A 21101-nucleotide genomic window follows, 5' to 3' on the forward strand; every position below is an offset into this window, starting at 1 on the left:
GTAGATAAATATAAAATAGAATGTAAGTAATATTGTTAGCGGTAGTGGAACTATTACAAGGTGAAGCAATCACAGACCATATAGAATCAAACGTATTAGGTTTGTCATGAGAGGTGAATGAGTCTTTTAGGTTATTTTAGTTTAACACTTGTGACTGAATGCCATTTTGACCAGTACATTCATCATACTTCATGAGACGCCCTGACTCGACCTGCAGGGCGGCGCTGGAGGGTCTAACTCCGCCCTCCCGCGGAAAATATCAGTGCGCGTTTGGGCTGCAGAGCTTTTTACAGAGCTTTTTGATTGGCTGTGGAGAGACGTCACTCCCTCCGCCGTGACGTCGCTGTTTACATAAAGAGGTAGGTTACAGACCGGTGTTGTTGTTTAGTTCCTCTTCTGCCAGGCTCCGTGTTTCCATCGACAGAAACACCATGAACCAGCTCGTCTTTCCCGTCCTCGCGGCTCTGTTCGCCGTGGGCTTGGGCAGTTTGGTGGGGGGGCCCCAAGACATCGATATCAGCGAAGCGCAGGACGCCCTCGACTTCGCCGTCATCAAACATAACAGAGGTTCCAACGACTTGTTCCAGAGCCAGGTGGCTAAAGTGATCAAGGTCCAGAGACAGGTCAGTGGCTGATTATTGTCTCCCAGGATGTCTGCCCGAGGGAATTACGGTAATCCAGTGTGTGTTTAGGCCTCAGTGCCAGTAGGCCTGTACCCAAACCTTCCGGTCCACACTGACTGTTCATGTGTTCCTCTATTCCTAAAGATAATCACATAGGCCTCGACGTAAACACCATAATCCTGTCACACCCCGTTCTCTCTTTCCCAACACATTCACCAGTCCAATCCGCTTTTTCTTGTTTATCATACACTTCATACATTTCTGTTACACAGCATACACTGTTTATATATCCCTTAGCTTATACATTTTATTTTTTACTTCTTTATTGCTTTTAAGTGTTTTTTCACTTTCCCTCTTGCCATGTTATTCTTCAAATTTCCCCTTAGCGGGACAAATAAACATTATTGTATCGGACATTACCATGTCTTATTGTATGATATCTCATATCTTATTTTTTCTTATCTTTTCTCATTGTATTGTACCGTAAGATCAAATATTATCATATCTTATTGTGCCCTACCTAATCATATCATATTCTACCATTATCTTATTGTATCTTATCTTAACTTAAGTTATAATGTGTTGAGGCAACTGCGTGGAGCTGCATCAGCTCATTCCCTGGTCTTCGACTGACAAAGGCTGATAATGAGTGTTTTGTGTTCATTTAAGTTCTGAAATGTGCTCTGTGTTAATGCTTCAGTGTTTTGTTATTAAGGGTTTTAAAATGAAAAATTGCGGTTTTCCTCACCCATGTCTTCCTCCAGGTGGTCGCTGGCTACAAGTACATCATCACCGTGCAAATGGCCAAGACCCCCTGCAGGAAGAACGATGCTGCAAATGATGTGTGCGCCATCTACCAAGACCCAGCCTCTGCTCGGGTAACTGCAGCTTTCATTCATTATTTAAACGGAGAGGTTTTAGACACACGGGTTGGATGTTAATCAATTTACTTTAAACCTTTAACACTTAAACAATAGATCATGTTCTTCATCAGATTGCAAATCAACTGCATATTTCGCCCTTTTGATCCATTGAGCTTTGTTGCTGTTGCCATAGAGAGAAGTAGGAACTAGAAAAAGTAGAGTGGTGTTAAGGGAATTGGCTTCAACCTGCATCAATAATACCTTAGCGGAACATAACAATGTGTCACTCACACTGTTAAACCTAAAGATGTCACACAATAGTTGTTTTTAACTAGATGAGATGTTTTATCAAATAATTGAACTTTAGTTCTTTGGTTAGTAATTGAAATGCTTTGTACAGTACATATTTTAATTAAATATTTAAATGTGACTTCTGGTGTGTGTTCTGACCTGTTTCCCTGCAGCCTTACGTGTGCACATTCAGCGTGTGGAGCCGCCCATGGCTTAATGACATCCAGTTGGTGGGTGAGAAATGCTAGACGGAGAACTGCGAGGGAAACCTTCAGCGTCGGCAACGTTTGCAAAATTAACCTTGATGCAAAAGCAATACTTTGTACTAGACAACCAGCAAATGTATTAACATTTCCACTTTCCTTTGCTTTTTCACTGTATGTTAGATTGACTGACACCTGACAGTTGTATTGTGTCAAATTACAGAACAAACTATGCAGTATTATAGTGCACTTAGTTATGCATAATCATTAGATCAAGCAAACTGCAAATAATGTGTGTTGAACTACTTTGTTGTTTCCTAAATACCTAATAAAGAAATGATGATTAAAGCTGCACCTGAACTCGAATGATTGTGTTCGTATTGAGTTTGATTTTGCAGATTTACCACTGGTAAATCCAATCAGGTATTACTGCATCATTTGTTGTTCAAATGTCAATTTTACTTTTCTATTGTTATCTGGCATACCATACAAAGTAAATGTGGGATGATTGAAGGTTTAAATACAGGCAGGAATTGATAAAATAATAATTACCAGAGCTTTTTGTAAAAACAAAAAAAATCTTATTTCATACATTTGCCATCTTTCTGTTATTTGTATTCTGAAGTCTAGAACAATATAACCTGTATTGAGTAATACTAAAGGAGCAGCTACAGAGGATAACCAGTTTGTTTCCTTCCATTGATGACATTTTCTGCTGAATACAGAAGCTACCTTGAAAGTCTAAAGAACAGCATGTAGTCCTCTGAAAGTATTCCTTGTGAATTAAGTCAGGAGACCGCTTACTGACTTAGGCTCGGGCCTTAGAAGCACAGGTGGCACCAGATATAAAGTGTGTGAAGCTGATGACAGACTGTAAATGATTTAACAGTTACTGGACTCTGAAACCGTTTTTTACTGGAACAGATGAGTTCAAGCTGGCAGGCAGATCGAACTGCATATCCACCAGCCAAACATGAAGGTCCTGAACAAAGATGAACTAAAAGTTGCTGAAGGAGCTCTGTTCAAACACCTACCAAAAAGTTACAAGGTATTTAATCCTCAACATGTCACCTTTTAATCGCAGTGCACCTGTAAACAACTGAGGCGATTCATTTTCCTCCCCCATTTTAAGGTCTATGGCTTCCTCTATGGTATTAACAGGAACAAACCAAGTACACTGGAGGTGATTGTTGATTCATGGCCTGATTTTAAGGTCATCATTTGCAGACCTGATCCCAAGGTGAGTTCATCTCCTTGGACCTTGGGTATCCGTTGGGTATGCTGCCACATGGTTGTTTGATTTTGTATTTGTTTTCCAGGTCAAGCTTGCACTGCAGCTCAGGAAAAAGGTGTCATGCTTCAGCACGGATGCACAGGTTTTAAAGGAATCGTTTACAGAGGAGAATGTACTTGACTGGAGTACAGATTTCACGGTTGGAGGTGAGGTCAGAGCACTGCAGACAACAAGTACTTTCTTGTTCAGTCAGGCAAGTACAAGACAGCACAGATTCCTAGTTCCACGTTATTGTAGCCTGTTGATTTCTGTTTCATGCCACTTTATATTCCTACACAGCTCCAAGGTAAATATTGTGCCTTTTTACGTTGCTAGTTATTGTAGTTTGGATTCGACAATTTGGTACTTTATGAAATATGATCCATTATTATCACAGAAAATGTAATAATTATACATGAATCATCAGTAATAATAATCTATATAACACAACATATAGCCAAATGTACACTGTTCATATATAGATCTCCAAGTAATGCTTATCAGAGGTATCCAGACAAAGAAGAAGCTCAAGGAGACAAAAGAAAAGTGATCTTCTCCACACAACATATTTATTAACATGAAAAGACTAAATCAGGTCTGAAGCATTGTCAAAATCTATACTTGCTCTTTCATTCTCTCTTTTGTAGAAGTCCATTATAATTCTCATCTGTGAATTTACTGCAGGGATCTCCTGCTTTGACCATTGTTTTGTCAAGACACTTTGCTTATATAATATTTTACTAGTTATTCGTGCACGGTTTTCTTATTTTTCCTGAGTTAGGGATGTAAATACTTACCCCCGCCACTTGTAAAGACAAATAGCCCAATTGTAAAAACTTAAATATTTGTTCTCCTTTAAGGACTCAACAAATCCAATGAGTCCACACTCATGGAGGTGTCTTCTATCAGACAAGTTTCCATCAGACCCTTTACATTGGTGCATCTTCTGTATTTGGCAGACAGCAGCCATCTTCTCACACCAACAGTCGGCAGGTACACGCTCAGATCATTAAAAGCCCTTTATCTTATGTTTCTCTCCTCTCAGATCTGAGGTTATCATAATATTTTTTCCATACAGTGAGCTTGAATCAAGGATCTCATCTCTAAACCTTTCCCACGTTGACTTGGTGAATAAAACCTGGAAATTTGGAGGAACCGAGCAAGGTTACAACACGATTAAATACTACATTGGCAACTTTCCGACATGCTGCATCACCGACAGACAGGGTCGGCCTGTGTGCTGGATCCTGGTGTATGATTACTGCGCGATGGGCATGTTGTACACTCTTCCAGAGCACAGGGGGAAAGGATATGCAAAAATCCTTGTCAGCACCATGGCCAAGAGACTCCATGATGAAGGCCATCCAGTCTACTGCTTCATAGAGGAGGAGAGCGTGGTCTCCTACAGGCTTTTTAAAAACCTGGGCTTTACTGAAGATCCTTCATACAGGGCGCAATGGTTTGACATCAACATTTGATTTCAAAAGTTATGAATGTTTAGCTGATACACTGTCACAGGAACTTGTATCTGTATGATAAAACAGGAATGGATTGTAATGGTAAAATAAGGAAGTTGTTTAAAAACACTTGCTGTCAATGCTGTTGCATTTTGTGCTTTTTAAAGATTCTTGAAATAATTATAATCTTCAAGTTTATGTAAACTTTTACGGTTTCTCCAAAGCTATGCATCCAGATGTGGATTTTAATAATAATAATAATGAGGGACATACTGTAAATAACATTATTTCCTTTTTACAGCAGATTTGTCAAATAAAAGTGATCTATCCATCCATTCGATCTCATCTCATCTTACTAGATATTTCATGAAAAAGTTGGTGCATCAGTCTAGAAGCCTTGTGTTACCCATTACTCTACTATTACAAATTTTTGTTGAACTCCAAGCTGCTAACTGAATAGTTGGTGTGTGCAGAGCAATGCAGAAGTAATAGTATAATGACCATAACACGTGATTTCTTGGTAAACATGAATCATGTGGATCACACCATGTGCAGGGGAGTGGAAGATAAATGAATCCTATTAGCAGATAACATGTGTTCATCAGTATTTGTGTGGAATGTCTATAGAGAACAAACTAGCAAATGGATAAGAAACAAATTGGACCACAAATCAAACTGTCTAATCTGAGCATGGCGACAATGAGGAAAATGGCTTCCATAAATCTGTAGAAGGATTTAAAAATACTAAGACTTGATCGATACGCGGTAAACTACGATAAACCAGATTTTAGGGATTCCCGCTGTTCAAACTCGCTCTCGATCTTCGTGTCGAAAGTGCGAATCGATAATCAATCACTACGTTAGCCTGTATCTACAGCACAGCCGATCTCTCAGAACCATAAACATATAAACTCGTTTACTGCAGCAGGTTACATGTCTTTGCAGTTCAGAGACTATCACCAACATTTACAATGGAGCTGACCGGAGAGCAGCTGAAAGACGCAGAGACCCAGCTGAGAAGACATCTACCACGGTCACTACTGGTTTGTAACGTCAGATTGAACTGTCAGATCGTAACTCGTTGATTCGTGTCGGTCTCGTATAGTGTAATCGTATCACCATCTCAGTAACAATAACTGACTGTATTTAATTATCTGGATTATGATTGAGCTGTTTGCGTTGTTTTCAAGGTGTACGGTAATTTGGTCCTGTTAAACAGAGTCAGCTCAGACCCTGTCCAGGTGTTGGTGGACACATGGCCACACTTCACTGTGATTGTCTGCAGACCAACGCATGTGCAGGTAACACACACAAACACACACACACACACACAAACACACACACACACACACACACACACAGAAAGACTGTTTTTGTATATTTCTGCGAACAATATTTTTCTTCCAGAAAGGTGATCTCTTCAAAGATATACTGTTTTTTGCAATGGATGAAGCTCTTATGGAGGAAACATTACGAAAGTCCTCTATCCTTGATTGGACCAGGTTTCTTTGTCTTGGTAAAATATATATATATATTTTTTTCTAATTTATTCTGTCACTTTTTAGCACATTAAATTTAGCAGACCTATTTAGCAATCCATGTAGTGACTGAAATTCTATCATGAAATTATAATGCAGTGATCTTTGCATTTTTAATGAAAGCAGGTCCCATTAAATGACATATGAAGACAGATCAATAACAAATAAGTTCCAAAACTCGGATTTCTGTTACATTGCTGCCATTAAGGTTTAATTGTAGCTGTGTTTTGAACTTTGCTTCTCCTTCATTACCGTCAAAGTCTTCCCACTGTTGGTGGCATATCATTTAATGATCTGAGAAAGATATGATAACATTTCTTTCATAATCTGACACCTCAAAAGTTGATGAGGTCAAAGATCAGTAGCTTCGTTAAAACCAACGCTCAAACAAGAAATGAACATCAAATCAATGATTGATCTGTCTGTCTTCTAAATATACCAACATTTGCAGAATAAGTTTCAAATCAAGGTGGATATCATTTCTGACACTGGAATCCGTAATCTTGTTTTAATAATACAATAAATAAACTTATTTTCTTTTGTCCAAGCAATCAGCCATCGGCACCTGGAGACATTCAATGCAGTGGCATCAGAAAAACACGTGTCCAGCAAAAAACTGGCAGTGTGTCACATGATGATATTAGAGGATATATCCAAGCTTCCCTCTGTAGACAGGTAGGGCCTATCAAAGCAATTACATCTTAATTCTGAAGACGGGTCATGTTCATCACAGGTCTCATAGGCTATTCATAATTCTGCTTTCTGTTGTGTTCAGCTCAGGAATGTCCCTCGGCTCTCTGGATGAATCCCACGTTTGCTGCGTGAGTCAGACGTGGAAGTTTGCAAATGATGACGAGGCTGTGGGGATGATCCGCAACATGATCACAAACTTCCCCTCCTGCTGCGTGCTGGATGCACAACGTAGGCCAGTGTCCTGGATCCTGACCTATGCCTCGTGTGCCATGGGAATGCTGCACACTCTGCCAGAGCACAGGGGCAAGGGCTACGCCAAAGTCCTCATCAGCACCATGGCAAAGAGGCTCCACACTCAGGAATATCCAGTCTACTGCTTCATAGAGGAGGAGAACCTGGTCTCCTACAGGCTTTTTAAAACCATGGGCTTTACTGAAGATCCCACATACAGGCAGGCCTGGGTGGCATTTAATGAACAGCTCAGTGGATGGTAACAAATACAAATATTATATATTCTAAATAACTGATGGACTTTAGAGAAACAAATTAAGTTCAGCTAATTCATTTGCACATTGAGCACAGAAAAGGCAGGTAAACAAGTCGTTTAAAAGCTGATGGTTTTGTCCTACAGCAATTGTTAGAAGTTAAGTTGCCTTAAACTGAAAAACCTGCTTCATGGAAATGCACTCGCATATCTCTCTTCAAACACCTCATTTCTTTTCTGAAAAATCCATTGACGTATGACTGGATCTGGAATGAAAAGAAGGAATCGTAATGTCAAAAACATCTGTATATATGCCTGTTTAATGACATTGGCATTTTTATAATTACATTTATTTCTGACTAAAATCGATCCTGCATTAAAAACTGAAATAATTTTGAATGTAATGAATCTGACTTCTTCACCTCTGTTCTGTGAACTTTTCAAGTCGCAGCAACCACGTCCTCCAGTACTGTAGCATCTGCTCTGAGCTGAGCTGGTGGGCGTGGGCAGGCGAGCCGTCCTTATAAGCCACTACAATGAGTCCATGATCAACCTGCAGTGAGAAGGGATCAGTGGTGTATGAGGTTTTGAAGGTGTGTAACACTGTGGTAGTAAGAAATCATAAATAATCTGAATTATAATCAGAGAAACAGCATTTATGTCTATAAAACACCTGGTATTTGTAGTTTCCGTCATTGTTCAAAGCCCCAGCATAGGCTGCCACTTGAATAGGGTTGTCGTATGTGTTGCTCAGGAATGGCTTGGGCTTCTCCGAAGTCTTCCAGTCAATAAGACATAGAACACCTCTGCAAATAAAGAAGGCTGAGTGTGAAATGTCCACTTTGCTTTGGGAAGAGTACACCGTACCTGTGTCTGCAAATTGACCATATGTACCTGTAGCGAGCAACACAATCAACAATTCCCAGATAGTCCAGGCTGTCGTGATGTACAGTGCTTTCAATCGCTCTCACTGCACTGACGTCTTCCAGGATGTGAGAGATGCTCTCCAGGTATCCCTGAACCTCAGCTGGATATTCTGGTGACTCTGCAGGAGCCTTCTTCTCCTGTTCTGCACCCGACTCCATGATGTCATCCAAAGTGGAATGGAAAAGCTTGCCTTGCCTGAATAAATCTGATTGAAAACAAATTTCGGATCACATGAGTATCTCACTTCTGACCACAGATGTCACAAATAACAATCTGAATTTAACACAGACAAACACTGTATGTTATACGTACTTACTCTGAGAGTATTCTTTGAAGCCATCTTCCCCAAGCTCTTCGATCATCCTCCTCTTCCACCTCTCCAGGTAGAATCTCTGCTCTGGGGAGAGGGTCTGCTGAAGGATGCGGGTCACACTCGGTGCTGAGGACCCTCCTTGGCCCCTTTTCAACAGAATCCGAACTGGCGGTCCGGACTCTGTCTCCTCTGTCTCTAGAGTCTTCTCTGATATTAAGAAGGGATGAAGAGTCTTAGGCTCCCTCTTCTCTGGTTTAGATGAGGGCGGTTGAGCTTTGACAACAGGTCCATAGATGTGCTCGTCTTCCGCCTGGAGGGTGTCTGGGGTTTGGGAACTGACCCTGGAGGACATGACGGACTTCACAAGAGAGGAGTAGCGCTCACTGACCGCTAAACTGTAGGAGCTGCGTCTTTTAGGGGAGCTCAGGCAGTGACAGGCTGAGAAGTTCCTCACAGGGCGGGAGGTGCACTGGATGAGCATGATGCCTCCAACACACACCACACGTTTAACAATGAACATTCTGACAACTTCCACACAAACAACCTGAAAACAATGACTTATTGTCTACTTAGAGGCTTCCAACTACACAAAACCACGGTGTTTTCGAGGCTTTCCGGTATATTTCACGGTCACGTACTTGCCCATACATGTTCCAAAGTTACCGCTCCACACAAACAAAACTGTTTCCACACGACGCGTCTTTTCAGTTGCACAAATTTCCGCCTATGGGAATTGAAGTTCTGATTACATTTTCATTGATGCTTTTGTAACAATAAAAAACTACGTTACCCATAAGGCGCAAAACTATGTTACCCATAATACGCGGTGCATCCTCGAAATACATCCGTGTAGCCATCTGCTCCGCAGAGGTACTAGAGTTTCGTTTACTTTTGTTCCACTCCATGTTTCCATTAACGACAAACAACTGTTTACATTAATGTTTAAAAAGACCGCATCAGAAACCAAATGCGATAAAAACTCGTTCACAAATGCAACATGTCTGATTGACTGCAGTCAAGCCAGCCGACACTCGCATCTCTATGGTCAAATCAGCCGACACAGAAATTCTACTGCACTCATGTACTGACACTTATGGTAAACGCATCCAAACCATCCAAACCGCCCAGACAGGGGACGGCAACGGAGTACTTGAAGTTAGAGGAAGAACACATGTGGGCATACGTCCGGTTTTCAAAATAAACTATTGACATGGAGCATATACAAAATGCAAACTTGAACAAATATTTCTTGGATTAAATCCACAAGAAGTATATATCGTCTTACCGGTTTCATTTTTATGAATAGAATTTTGACAGTATCAATTATGAGATTTTACTAAATAAGTCACACATTTTTAGCTTCAAGTAGGTAATTACTTCAAAGTACTGTAATAACACTTTGCTCAATAAATTCAGAGAGAGACTGGTATGCCTATGTCCAGGTCCTATCTGACTACCTACATACTGAAGATCAAACATTTTTACTGTATAGATTAAGAGATTTTTCAAAGTAAAGTCCAACATGTGTACAATCAAATCAGTTCACTATGGATATTTCAAAGTACTATAGATGCACTTTGCTCAATAAGTTCAGCGATAAACTGATATGCCTGTGTTCAGGACCTCTCTGACTACCTACATACTGAATATTAAACCTTTTTTACTGTATAGATTAAGAGATTTTTCAAAGTAAAATCCAACATTTTCACTGTGGAATGGATCAATTCACTTCATTTCTGGATATTTCAAAGTTCTATAAAAAAACTTTGCTCAATAAGTTCAGAATGAGCTTATTAGACATGACTAGTCACTCCTATGACTAGTCATGTTTCTTGGAATCTGTAACTGTCCAACAGCGATATTTTCCATTTCTTTGTTTTCAGTACGCTTTGGATGCGTTTACCATAAATATCATTACATGCGCGCAGTAGTATTTCTGTGTTGGCTGATTTGACCACAGAGACGCGAGTGTCGGCTGGCTTGACCGCCGTTCTGATTGGGTTAAACACCAGTCGTACCTTCCGTGTATTTGACACCGTCGAATCAAATTCTGTGTAAGGCGGGGTTTATCTCTCATCACCAGGAAGTGGGCGCAGAAAAGGGTTTGACAGCTCGTCAGTGAGCGGAGGGAGGGCTTCCTGCTTCTAGTTTTGTTATTCGGTTGGTTGGCCTGTTCTTGCCATTCCGTCAATTTCAGTCTCACCATGACATCCTCCCTAGACGAAAACAGCAAGGAAAAGGTGAGGCGAAGGGCTCCTGGCATGTGAGCCCCATTAAAACTCAGCCTCGGGAGTTTGAATCTTGCTTTGTGGCAAGTTATTGCCGCTAACTTTTCCTGCCCACACAACGCTAGCCTCCAGCTAAAGCTAGCTATCGAGTCATGGGTAAAGCTTTCGGGAAGTCTGTAAAACCTTCACGAGTAAAGTCAGTTTGCCTGTAGACTGAGAAAACTGTCGTTCGTTCATGTTAACTAACTTGGTCAACTTATTCAAACTAGCCCAGTTTACGCTAATTGCTCATAGCTACGTCTTTACTCCACTAACTGTGCAGCACACTGGCCTGTTATAACTCAGTGTACTGAGCTAAAATGACTAGCATTGTGACAAGTGTCAAAATACACTACGATATCTTTACCCTGACCTACTTTTTAATGCAGCTGCTTCTGTCTCTGAGACCTTCTTTCTGACGGGTGTGCTCTTTACACTGGCAGCTGGGTGTACGATTTGTTCTCTAACCAGCACAACAGTAAATAGACAAGTCCGTTTGTTCTCTATCTCGTAGTATAACAGATCAACAAGGGTGTGGAGCGGAATCCTAAACCAAAGGACTGGATTCTGTGTTTACTGTTGGATCCCAAACTTTACTGCCTTCACTATCCAGCTGCACCGACAGGCTCACAGCTCTACACCCCTGGATGATTTGGATTGCTATAGTTTCTTTGCATGTTTGGTCATACAGATGAACTCTTTGGATTGACTCTGAGCTGCAGAGATTGAGAGATTGTTTCCTTTTGGTTTTTCTAAATTCTAACCCCAGTTTGACCCCATCGTGAAGTTTCAGCCAGTCATGATGGGAATTGGACTGGATTCAGGATGTTGTAGATGTTATTTGCACATTCCTCTTATCTGTTTGCATATGGTCAAGCCTGGGAAGACTCCAGTCTCTGAGGATTTGTAGTGTGGCCTCATTGGCTGAGATTTACCTGATACCGTTGACCCATAATTACAATTAAAAAGTGTTTAAAAGCAAACCAAAATATATTTTTGTCTTCACACATAAGATCAGTCAGCTACAATTTTTGGATAACCCTGAATTATTCTCTCTCCTTAGATGCGCTCTGTTTCTGTGGATCTGAACAACGATGCTTCTCTACTCATTGACATTCCTGACGCACTCTGTGAACGGGACAAAGTCAAGTTTACTGTCCATACAAAGGTAGAAAATAGTGTGTGCACGAACAAAAACCTTACTCCTAATCTTAAGCATATTCAGTAATACTATTTTCTAATTAGTTGACAGTTTTCCTTTAACATATTATATTAATGTAACTTTGTTCCCAGACCACCCTTAGCGCTTTCCAGAAGCCAGAGTTCTCTGTCCCCAGGCAGCATGAAGACTTCATCTGGCTACATGACACCCTGGTGGAGACCGAGGACTACGCTGGCCTGATAGTGAGTTGGTCGACCTGCACACATGATCCACATACTCAGACAATGTAATATCATAATTTCTCTTTGAGCTCTATGTACTAAATGACAAAAGGGTAAGTTCAGATATATGTTTGCTTTGCTGTATTTCAAGTCTTTAACAAATCAAGTAGTAATCCTTTTGAGAAAATATTTCCCCAAAACTTCATGAGTATGTTACAAATAAGAACATTTATCCAGTCATGAATGAATGAAATAAAGTAAATGATATCCTGCCATGACTTTATCCGTCATAGATTCCTCCAGCGCCCCCAAAGCCTGACTTTGAGAGCCCAAGAGAGAAGATGCACAAACTGGGGGAAGGTGAAGCCACTATGACCAAAGAAGAGTACGCTAAAATGAAGCAGGAGCTGGAGGCGTGAGTGTGACTCTCAGTCAAAATATAAACGTATTGTATTGTATGTGTCCTTTATGCAGCATCATGTCCTTTAAAAACTCTTTTATTTGTATAATCTGTGGTGTTTGTTTTTCTTTCTATTCAGTGAATACCTGGCTGTGTTCAAGAAGACTGTCCAAGTGCACGAAATCTTCCTGCAGCGAGTGTCCTCTCACCCCATTTTAAACAAAGACAGAAACTTCCAGATTTTCTTAGAGTATGACCAGGATGTGAGTTCCTCATAATGCTGACTTCCTTTTCCAAATTGTCTGTTGGAAAGAGAGGAAGTAGAGTGTACTGGACACTTGTGACACATGGCTTACATCCTGCTGTGATCAGCAGTTATGCAGATCTGTGTTGTCTTTGTCAGTCGCTCTAACGTTTGTTTGCAGAACAAGCTTTATATATTTAGGTAGCAGTTTGATAAAAGAGCACCGGCTACATGTACGTGTGGATCACACTCTGATGCATAATGACACAAAAACAATGAACTATTGGTACAAGCACAAATGTTATTTCAGATCTTACTTTGTTCCATTACACAACAAATAAGTCATATTCCTCTTAGAGATTTGAAAATTCTTCTTTCTTAATTCTGTCATTTTAGCTGACTGTGAGAAGGAAGAATGCCAAGGAAATGTTTGGAGGATTCTTTAAAAACATGGTGAAGTCAGCTGATGAGGTCCTTATCTCAGGAGTGAAGGTGGGGTGTCTGCATGATCTGCCTACAGTGTTTGTACGACAGTCTTACAGATTCAGTGTTGTCACCACTTCCCAACTTACCTTAGTTTGTTTGTCTCCTACACAGGAAGTCGATGATTTTTTTGAGCAAGAGAAGACATTCCTTCTCGACTACTACAGCAAGATAAAAGATTCCACTGCCAAAGCAGAAAAAATGACCCGCGCACACAAAAGTATAAGATCATTATTAACTTGAGGGGACCTTTCCTGCAATTCATTTATTTCTATTTGGGATTTTTTTTGTTTGTTGTTTTGATAGATTATTTCTGTTATTTCAGATATTGCGGATGATTATATTCACATCTCTGCCACATTGAACAGTCTCTCAGCTGATGATAGTACAGCAAATAAGAAGTGAGTGTCATTTCATTTTCAACATGTTGAGTTGTGACTTAAATTTCATGCTTAATGTATTGACATGTTAATCAAATATGTAATTGCAGAGTTTTCACTGTTATACTTATTTTGTCAGACACCTGGAGAAATTGTCAGATCTGTTTGAGAAACTCAGAGTAAGTTGAACCTCATGTCTCAAAACTGTGACTTTGTAAAAAACATTCATCCTGATTAGTACACTGTGGATGCTACTCTGTGACTTTGCCTCTGAATGCAGAAAGTGGAGGGAAGAGTCGCATCTGACCAGGAGCTGAAACTGACTGAACTGCTAAGATACTACATGAGAGACATTCAGGCTGCGAAGGTGAGACATGTTTACCGCGTGCTTTCATACAAGGTCCACAGATTAAAATGGTGTCTGGTCGTGATGCATATCACAAGCAGGCAAAACGCCAACATGCAGTTAGTAATGCTCTGCTATTTACCACAAGGAAAGTTGAAAGATTGAAAAAATAATCTGCATTCGATCGAGCAACAAGCCAGGCATTGTAAGTTATATTGGAAATTAAAACTTTTGTTATATTCAGCTCAAGACCAAATTATTATCTATTGTAATTTAGGAAAAAAGGATTTGAAGGAGCCATATAAAACCTTGATACATAAAACAGAAGCACATATATTTCTGTATCATTATTATTATTATAATAATAACGCATTTTTTTGTATCAGTCTTTCGAAAACATAAAATTAAATATTGACTTATCGGATTCTGTGCTCCATTGATATTTTGAATGCGCTTCAAGTGAAGGTTCTCTTTAAGTATTTCTTTAAAACTTTGAATTAGTTCATTTCTTATGTTCATCTGTGTGGATCATGTCTGTTAGGACCTTTTATACAGGCGAGCCCGGGCGTTAGCTGACTACGAGAACTCTAACAAGGCTTTAGATAAAGCTCGACTGAAAAGCAAGGACATTCCCCAGGCAGAGGAGCACCAGCAGCAGTGCCTGCAGAAATTTGACAAGCTTTCAAATTCTGGAAAGAAAGGTTTGTCAATCCTGATAGAATCAGACAGATTTTTGTACTTGTGTATAAGATGGAATACGCTATGTGAGCCCTTAATCTGCTCAATGTTTTCCTCCTAGAGCTCACCGGTTTCAAGGGGAGGCGTGTTGTGGCCTTCAGGAAGAACCTCATAGAGATGGCTGAGCTCGAAATAAAACATGCCAAGGTGAGAAGCATAATAGACCCCCTAGATACATGTCTACTTTGTAATATTGTCTAGTAGTATTGAACTAATGAGAATACTCTCATTTGTTTGTGCTGTCGTGGTGAGCCTCTGCCTACTTTCCCCTCAGAAATCACTTCTTGTCTGACATGAGTGGAACTCGACACAATCATCTGCTGTTTTAGCCCACTCATCTTAATGTCATACATTCTAAAATGCTTTACTCCTCACCTCAGTTAAGACCAGTTATTTGAGTAACAAGCCAGTCTGTCAATTTTCCTCTTACCTCTCAGCAACACGGAGTTTCTGCAGAGTTGGTGCTTAACTGAATGGTTGTTTTTGTTCTTAGCAAAACAACAGTTGAATACTATCAAATACTCCGCAGCCTGTCTGGCACCAACAATCGCTAAGATCACGGTTTGTTGTTAACACTGAAGCGTCCTGACCTGTAACAGTAGCAAGTGTTCCTAGTAAACATATTGGTGAGTATACATAGGATTTCAGAACTGTGGTGGTGTTTACATACTATAGGATCACAGTTTGTTTTCAGAACGACCCATCTGACATATTCAAGTTTCACAAAATCCAGATAATGATTTTTTCAGGTTTCCATACGTAACATATGTTGTATACACATGCAAACACAATATCATAAAAAGCTAATAATAACGGATACATGTGTGTATATAAATGTTGTAAAGCAAACACTAGTTTGTTTTTTTTCGTTTGTTTTTTTTAAACGGAGAGAAAACTAGATTAAAAGCAGATACAGTAATTCGGATGTCACTCAGTAGAATGCATACCTTGACCAAGGTTCAACAGCCCTTTTATGAAGCCACATTTAAATTCACTAGATCCAGACTTGTATTTGGGTCTGCACCAAATTGCACATACTAATAAATATAAGCACCCTAATTGCCTGATTGTTTTCATCAAGTCCCATGAATTATTCAAGAAATGTGAGAAATGCTCACAATGCTAAAGAACGTGTAGAAAGTACTTCTGGATCTCCTCCCTGATCCGGGGTCTGCAACCACATTAAATGGATACTTTCTTGAAAAACTTGTTTCCTCTTGTCTCCACAGAACAATGCGACTCTATTGCAGGGATGCATTGAACTGCTCAAGAGCAACTGACGTGTTTTCAAGTGGTCCTGTCCATACCATCACCAGTATAACCTGGCGTCCCCAAGGCCCCTGCATGGACACGAATCCAAGACCTCTTTCTGCTCCCACCCTGGGGTCTGATGCCACTTTAAAACCCTGCACGAGAAACACCAGTGTCTCGTAAGACGAATGTGTCCATGTTTACTGTCCTCTGGTCTGTGGTCCATCCTTTTTCCATTATTTATGGAAGTCAAAATCAATGTAATGCCTTTCGAGAATGAGGCCGTCACCATTAAGGTCTTCCATATTTCGCTAACAGAGATGACTTCTGTTTTTTTTTTTGTGGTAATTTCTTAATTTCTCCTTTTTACATCATGCACATAGTATAAATCTTGCCTTTTTCATTACGTTTCTGCCTCCATGAATTTGAACTCTAACCTCCTCCCTCATGTAAATACCCTTTTACAAAAAGGTTAGAGAATATCTTTTGCAAAGCCAATACCTACATTTTACAGGCCATATGCTTAATCTTTCGGGGCTTTTTTCTTTGCTAAAGACTGATGTAAAACTAGTGCCTGGAAAAAATATCCTCATACTTTGCATTCCTGGCCTCTGAGACTAGAGTGCATTCAAACCACGCTGTTAGAAGACAAGACTGATCATCAAGTGTTTAAAAATAGCTGCACTTCACCTCAGGAATTCATCCACATTTGTAAGAAGTGGCGTCAGATCCCACAGAAATCAACGACGTACATATGGATGAATCATAGAGACTGGTAGAAGAATAAATGAAACAATCAGCAACAACATTGCACAGGGCACCTACAATACCCCTGTACCACGTGTATTATATCCTCAGCTGCTTTTTCACCCTGGCCAACTCGGTTTATTCACGCTTCCCTATTTTCCCGTTTGTAATTATTGTTCTTCTTTATTTTGCCCTAAATTGTTAATTACAGGCTCTCATGTATTGGACCTGATATATTTTACCAGATCTTCTAAACACTTGGTTTATTTCAAACCGAAAAAGATGCACTTAACAAAAAATGGAGAAAAAAAAGAGACTTTACAAGCCTGGCCAGGCTCAGTGGCGAGTTAAAATACATTATAGTTTTATACAAAATTGAATGTATTTCTATTGGATTCCAACTGTGTGAATACCTTTACATGATGCTTTTCCTACAGAACAGCATTTTATAAATTTGTAATTATTACATTAAATAAATCCTGTTTTTCCCAAGTTTGATCTTTTGCCATTCTGTTTTTTGTGTGACATACGGGTTTGTCTTTGAGCCACCCATCATACCACTAGGTGGCAGAATCCATCTATCCACTAACTATATTCTGTTTCCACCAGGCTTCAGTGTGTGGGCCCATGAATTTAAACACAGCTGTACACATGTTTGTGTTAAATCGATTGACCACAGTACGTCCTGGGATGGGACAGTGAGGAGTATTAGGTAAGCTTTGAGGAAATGCCAGACTGCTCATGGGAATCAGCACCGCACAACCAAAATGCACATTTCATGTCTTACTCTGACCAGTGCTAACCAATGTGACCCAAATAAATGATCTGTTGCAAAACATTGTAGCCCATGGGGAAAAAAATGTTTTGTCATTCTGCGTTATTAATCAAACACTTTCTGCTCGTGGTAGCATTTTATTCACTGTATTCTTAACTCTAATATTCATACAAAGATCATATTAAAACAGTTATACAATTCCACACATACAATAGAGAAAGGAACTTGAATTAGACATGGAGAAGGAAGGTAGTGTTGTTTATGTCCATCATGCACATTATATATAATTGTCCATAATGGATACATGTTTCAATGTTTACGTCACCAGTCCTGCAGACACAGTGATCAGATTGTTTGATTCATTAATTCAGGGCTGAGGGGATTTCTGTCAGGTCAGAGCTGAATCAAGGGCAACTGGACTTAATTGCAGATACTAAAGATGTTTCACCTCACATCCAGGAGGCTTCCTCAGTAATTCTGCAACTGAACACTTGTGAAGAGGAGTGTAAAGTAAAAGGGTCAGAGTTTAGCCTGACGTGTCAGTTTGAAAGTGACACGCTCTTTCAGTGTTTACTTATAGAGTACATGCTGTCCAACAACTAATCTGATCAGTATCTGTGTCAAACATAAATGTCTCTCACAACTTCAGTCTTTTGTGCAGCTGATCTTACACTGATAAAGAAGTCAGTTTTTACGCTAATCTCAGAAACTTCTGAGGCAGTGATATTCTGTGTTAAATTTGTCTGTTGCATGAAATCTGCTGGCTTCAAAGAATGACACTGCAGATTTTATGAATATCCTTATCTCCTCTAAGCACACTCCGATTTTACAGGCTTTAAATGCAGAAGTGGAGATTTTTTCATATTTGAATCTTTTTAAGGCATTATCACTGATGGCTCATCAACTTTGGCCTTTATGATACAATGTCAAAACCATCCACCAAACACACATCAGTCCTCGTAGTTTCTTCTTCTGCTGTGTCATGTCATGATATAAGTGTTTATTTAAGTATGAAACCACTTTGGTCATGGACAGGCGAACTGCAAAGAGCCAACATGTTATTTCTGCTGACTGACCCTGAACACCTGCGTAATGTCCCACAGCTCTATCACTGTTCAGCTGAAACATCATGATAAGTGCAGTCAGTGCTAGAGGCGAATGACTGGAGCCATAAAGCATGAAGGCTGCCTCAAACAGGAACTGTGTCCTCTGCAGGGACTCGCTATAGAAAAGCGCACCTGCACTTTGGTGAAACTGAAATGTCACCTCTTCCTTAGTGAAACAGAGCAGGAGGCTACTTCTTGGTGCTCATTAGTTAAAATGCGCACCAATCTGCAAATGTATATACCTTTTTAATCTTTTGCTTTTGCCGTCTGAGTTAAAATAATAATAATAATAATAATAATACATTTTATTTATAAGGCGCCTTTCAGGATACTCAAGGTCGCCGTACAACAGTCAACAATACAGTTAATTCAAAATTTTAAAATGCACAAAGCAGAGCAGCAGCAGAACAACAGCTTCAGCGGACAGGAACATTAAAAGTTATATGCCTGCCTAAACAGGTGGGTTTTAATGCAAGATTTAAAAAGAGTGATTGAATTTGGGTTAATGTTCCTGATGTCAGGGGGGAGGGAGTTCCAGAGGTGAGGGGCAGAGTGGCTGAAGGCTCTAGATCCCATGGTGGACAGATGGACTCGGGGGACGGTCAGGCTGATGGTGGAAGCAGACCTGAGCGACCGGGTAGGGGCATTGATATGGAGGAGGGCCGAAAGGTATGGAGGAGCGAGGTTATGGATGGTCTTAAAATAGCAACTCGCAGGTTTTAGAGGTCCCTGAATTATGTTGAAACTTAGTGTGTACTTCTATTTGCACTACTGTGGTTGCTGAGAGAAGTTTTCTCCAGCAATTGAAAACGAAGAATTGGAAGACAAATTTAAATAAAGTTGACATTGCTAAAAATGGATTCCAATGCTAGTTTTTAAAGTGGAGAGGCTGAAAACGTATATACATAAACATACTGAATAACACAGCCACCAAGGCCATGGGCTAATACAGCCCACCTTCAAAGAGGCAGATATCATGACAGTTTCTTACAGTGTTGTTTTTCTCTGGTGTGAAATGTTGCAGAATGCAGGTTCAAATTTAAAAACAAATAAAAGCTATTATATTCCCTGATCGAAACCCCTATTGACAGTTTCCGTAATAAGCAAACAAGCTCACTCATATTGGCACATGTGAGACTCAACATAAAAATTAGTGGGTTCACGGATTCTTTTCTGGAATATCATTGATTTACACAGCGTCATGGCCAAATATCGTCTCTCCTCGCTAAAACAACGAAATGTGGCCAAACTTTCCCCAGGTCAGGGCAACTTGCCCTGCTCAGTTGTTTTTTCTGGTGCAACCAACACAAATATAGTTGTTTGATCCTGTGTCATATAAGTAAAAGGCTAATTATCATCCTGATTGTCACACTGTACAAATATGAGCAAAAGAGCAAACAGGAGCTGAACACGTCACATGTCCATGTACAGCAGCAATGCATAAGGAATTCAAAATCACCCACTGGTTTTTTACTATCAGAAGATGAAAAACGCTCCAATCGTTTTGGCAGAACACTTGGCTAATCATACTGTCAATGAGGCTTATTTGTATGTACAGGAAAGACATGATGAAAAATAAAAATGATCTTGTTATATTTGAAAGCTGATGGAAATGAGTAGATGTAACACAAGAGACTATTTAGAAGTTTTTTTCCTAGGTGTTTTTTTACGGTGCAATTTGTACAAGTTTTACGAGAACATTTGTGACAATAGCGACAAGTGCTCAAGGAAAGCTTGTGTAAAGAATATCTATTAATATACACATGACCTAGGGTGTGGACAGAAAAGTGTTCCATTATAAGTGTGTCCGACCTCCGCATTCCACTGAAAACTTCCATGCATCATATTTTAATAATCCATCACAAAGATGCTCATTGTGCTACTTAATTGCATTTATAGAATTTCATTATTATTCCCCAGTGGTACTTTTTTGGGGCGTTAAAATAAAGGAGGGTGTGGTTAACAAGCTTTTCAAGATGTACTGTCAGAGCTTCAGACGTCACTAATGCTAACAATCACATCCTGCAGCCGGACCTTTCAGGTGTGGCAGGTGATGACAAGCTCTGAAAGGCCTGTTGCCTTGCTTGTAAAGCCATTATTTGAGGATGCAATGATGTTAATTATCTGATCCGGTAGGGGAAAAAACGTAATGACAGTCTACTAGGAAATAGTGAATAAAAGTCTTGCCTTCAAGAAATATGTATTATTCCTCTCCCATGCATTTGTTTAATGTGTTTGAATGTGTTATTGGCCTTATAGCTAAATTAAATATAATTGGTCAGAAAGTGTGTACTAATATGATATTTTATATTTCTC

The 21101-nt window shown here is 39.9% G+C and overlaps 5 protein-coding genes across 6 annotated transcripts; 4 read left to right on the plus strand and 1 right to left on the minus strand.

The window, feature by feature from the left end:
- Positions 1 to 247: 247 nt before the first annotated feature.
- On the plus strand, positions 248 to 5045 carry LOC128453245 (glycine N-acyltransferase-like protein 3). The gene is made up of 6 exons (XM_053436013.1): positions 248 to 359; positions 2905 to 3028; positions 3113 to 3220; positions 3300 to 3420; positions 4114 to 4246; positions 4332 to 5045. The coding sequence occupies exons 2-6, from the start codon at positions 2954 to 2956 to the stop codon at positions 4729 to 4731; spliced, it is 837 nt and encodes a 278-aa protein (XP_053291988.1). The 5' UTR covers positions 248 to 359; positions 2905 to 2953; the 3' UTR covers positions 4732 to 5045.
- On the plus strand, positions 322 to 2332 carry LOC128453248 (cystatin-C). Its single transcript, XM_053436016.1, has 3 exons — positions 322 to 623; positions 1388 to 1501; positions 1951 to 2332. Exons 1-3 carry the CDS (start codon positions 432 to 434, stop codon positions 2023 to 2025), a joined length of 381 nt encoding a protein of 126 aa, XP_053291991.1. The 5' UTR covers positions 322 to 431; the 3' UTR covers positions 2026 to 2332.
- Positions 5046 to 5142: 97 nt separating the features above from the next.
- On the plus strand, positions 5143 to 7818 carry si:dkey-76k16.6 (uncharacterized protein LOC566817 homolog). 2 transcript variants are annotated; one of them, XM_053436014.1, is made up of 5 exons: positions 5143 to 5753; positions 5901 to 6011; positions 6118 to 6226; positions 6797 to 6923; positions 7024 to 7818. In XM_053436014.1, the coding sequence occupies exons 1-5, from the start codon at positions 5682 to 5684 to the stop codon at positions 7433 to 7435; spliced, it is 831 nt and encodes a 276-aa protein (XP_053291989.1). In that variant the 5' UTR covers positions 5143 to 5681; the 3' UTR covers positions 7436 to 7818. The 2 variants fall into 2 exon arrangements, with proteins under 2 accessions (XP_053291989.1, XP_053291990.1); XM_053436015.1 differs by lacking the exon at positions 6118 to 6226 and having other exon boundaries at positions 5930 to 6011.
- On the minus strand, positions 6742 to 9788 carry mgme1 (mitochondrial genome maintenance exonuclease 1). The gene is made up of 5 exons (XM_053436012.1): positions 8669 to 9788; positions 8320 to 8557; positions 8099 to 8231; positions 7848 to 7978; positions 6742 to 7691 (listed from the first exon to the last, which is right to left on the minus strand). The coding sequence occupies exons 1-5, from the start codon at positions 9183 to 9185 to the stop codon at positions 7652 to 7654; spliced, it is 1059 nt and encodes a 352-aa protein (XP_053291987.1). The 5' UTR covers positions 9186 to 9788; the 3' UTR covers positions 6742 to 7651.
- Positions 9789 to 10743: 955 nt separating this feature from the next.
- snx5 (sorting nexin 5) lies at positions 10744 to 17396 on the plus strand. Its single transcript, XM_053436534.1, has 13 exons — positions 10744 to 10905; positions 11996 to 12100; positions 12226 to 12336; positions 12609 to 12730; positions 12855 to 12978; positions 13356 to 13451; positions 13557 to 13662; positions 13768 to 13843; positions 13962 to 14001; positions 14103 to 14189; positions 14710 to 14869; positions 14968 to 15053; positions 16136 to 17396. The coding sequence occupies exons 1-13, from the start codon at positions 10870 to 10872 to the stop codon at positions 16184 to 16186; spliced, it is 1200 nt and encodes a 399-aa protein (XP_053292509.1). The 5' UTR covers positions 10744 to 10869; the 3' UTR covers positions 16187 to 17396.
- Positions 17397 to 21101: the final 3705 nt, after the last annotated feature.

The sequence above is a fragment of the Pleuronectes platessa genome, chromosome 12, assembly GCF_947347685.1.
Source record: "Pleuronectes platessa chromosome 12, fPlePla1.1, whole genome shotgun sequence".
In the NCBI taxonomy this organism is placed as follows: Eukaryota; Metazoa; Chordata; class Actinopteri; order Pleuronectiformes; family Pleuronectidae; genus Pleuronectes; species Pleuronectes platessa.

What these genes read in the sequence shown, in the direction of transcription:
- si:dkey-76k16.6 (XM_053436014.1), top strand. Translation starts at nt 5,682, where the DNA reads ATGGAGCTGACCGGAGAGCAGCTGAAAGACGCAGAGACCCAGCTGAGA. An exon ending in ATCTACCACGGTCACTACTG is followed by an intron (nt 5,754 to 5,900) that starts GTTTGTAACGTC and finishes GTTGTTTTCAAG; the next exon opens with GTGTACGGTAATTTGGTCCT. An exon ending in GCAGACCAACGCATGTGCAG is followed by an intron (nt 6,012 to 6,117) that starts GTAACACACACA and finishes TTTTTCTTCCAG; the next exon opens with AAAGGTGATCTCTTCAAAGA.
- snx5 (XM_053436534.1), top strand. Translation starts at nt 10,870, where the DNA reads ATGACATCCTCCCTAGACGAAAACAGCAAGGAAAAG. An exon ending in TCCTTATCTCAGGAGTGAAG is followed by an intron (nt 13,452 to 13,556) that starts GTGGGGTGTCTG and finishes TCTCCTACACAG; the next exon opens with GAAGTCGATGATTTTTTTGA. An exon ending in TCGAAATAAAACATGCCAAG is followed by an intron (nt 15,054 to 16,135) that starts GTGAGAAGCATA and finishes TTGTCTCCACAG; the next exon opens with AACAATGCGACTCTATTGCA.
- mgme1 (XM_053436012.1), bottom strand. Translation starts at nt 9,185, where the DNA reads ATGTTCATTGTTAAACGTGTGGTGTGTGTTGGAGGCATCATGCTCATC. An exon ending in CTTCAAAGAATACTCTCAGA is followed by an intron (nt 8,558 to 8,668) that starts GTAAGTACGTAT and finishes GTTTTCAATCAG; the next exon opens with ATTTATTCAGGCAAGGCAAG. An exon ending in GAAAAGTTCACAGAACAGAG is followed by an intron (nt 7,692 to 7,847) that starts GTGAAGAAGTCA and finishes TTTTCATTCCAG; the next exon opens with ATCCAGTCATACGTCAATGG.
- LOC128453248 (XM_053436016.1), top strand. Translation starts at nt 432, where the DNA reads ATGAACCAGCTCGTCTTTCCCGTCCTCGCGGCTCTGTTCGCCGTGGGC. An exon ending in TGATCAAGGTCCAGAGACAG is followed by an intron (nt 624 to 1,387) that starts GTCAGTGGCTGA and finishes GTCTTCCTCCAG; the next exon opens with GTGGTCGCTGGCTACAAGTA. An exon ending in AAGACCCAGCCTCTGCTCGG is followed by an intron (nt 1,502 to 1,950) that starts GTAACTGCAGCT and finishes GTTTCCCTGCAG; the next exon opens with CCTTACGTGTGCACATTCAG.
- LOC128453245 (XM_053436013.1), top strand. Translation starts at nt 2,954, where the DNA reads ATGAAGGTCCTGAACAAAGATGAACTAAAAGTTGCTGAAGGAGCTCTG. An exon ending in ACCTACCAAAAAGTTACAAG is followed by an intron (nt 3,029 to 3,112) that starts GTATTTAATCCT and finishes CCCCATTTTAAG; the next exon opens with GTCTATGGCTTCCTCTATGG. An exon ending in TTTGCAGACCTGATCCCAAG is followed by an intron (nt 3,221 to 3,299) that starts GTGAGTTCATCT and finishes TTTGTTTTCCAG; the next exon opens with GTCAAGCTTGCACTGCAGCT.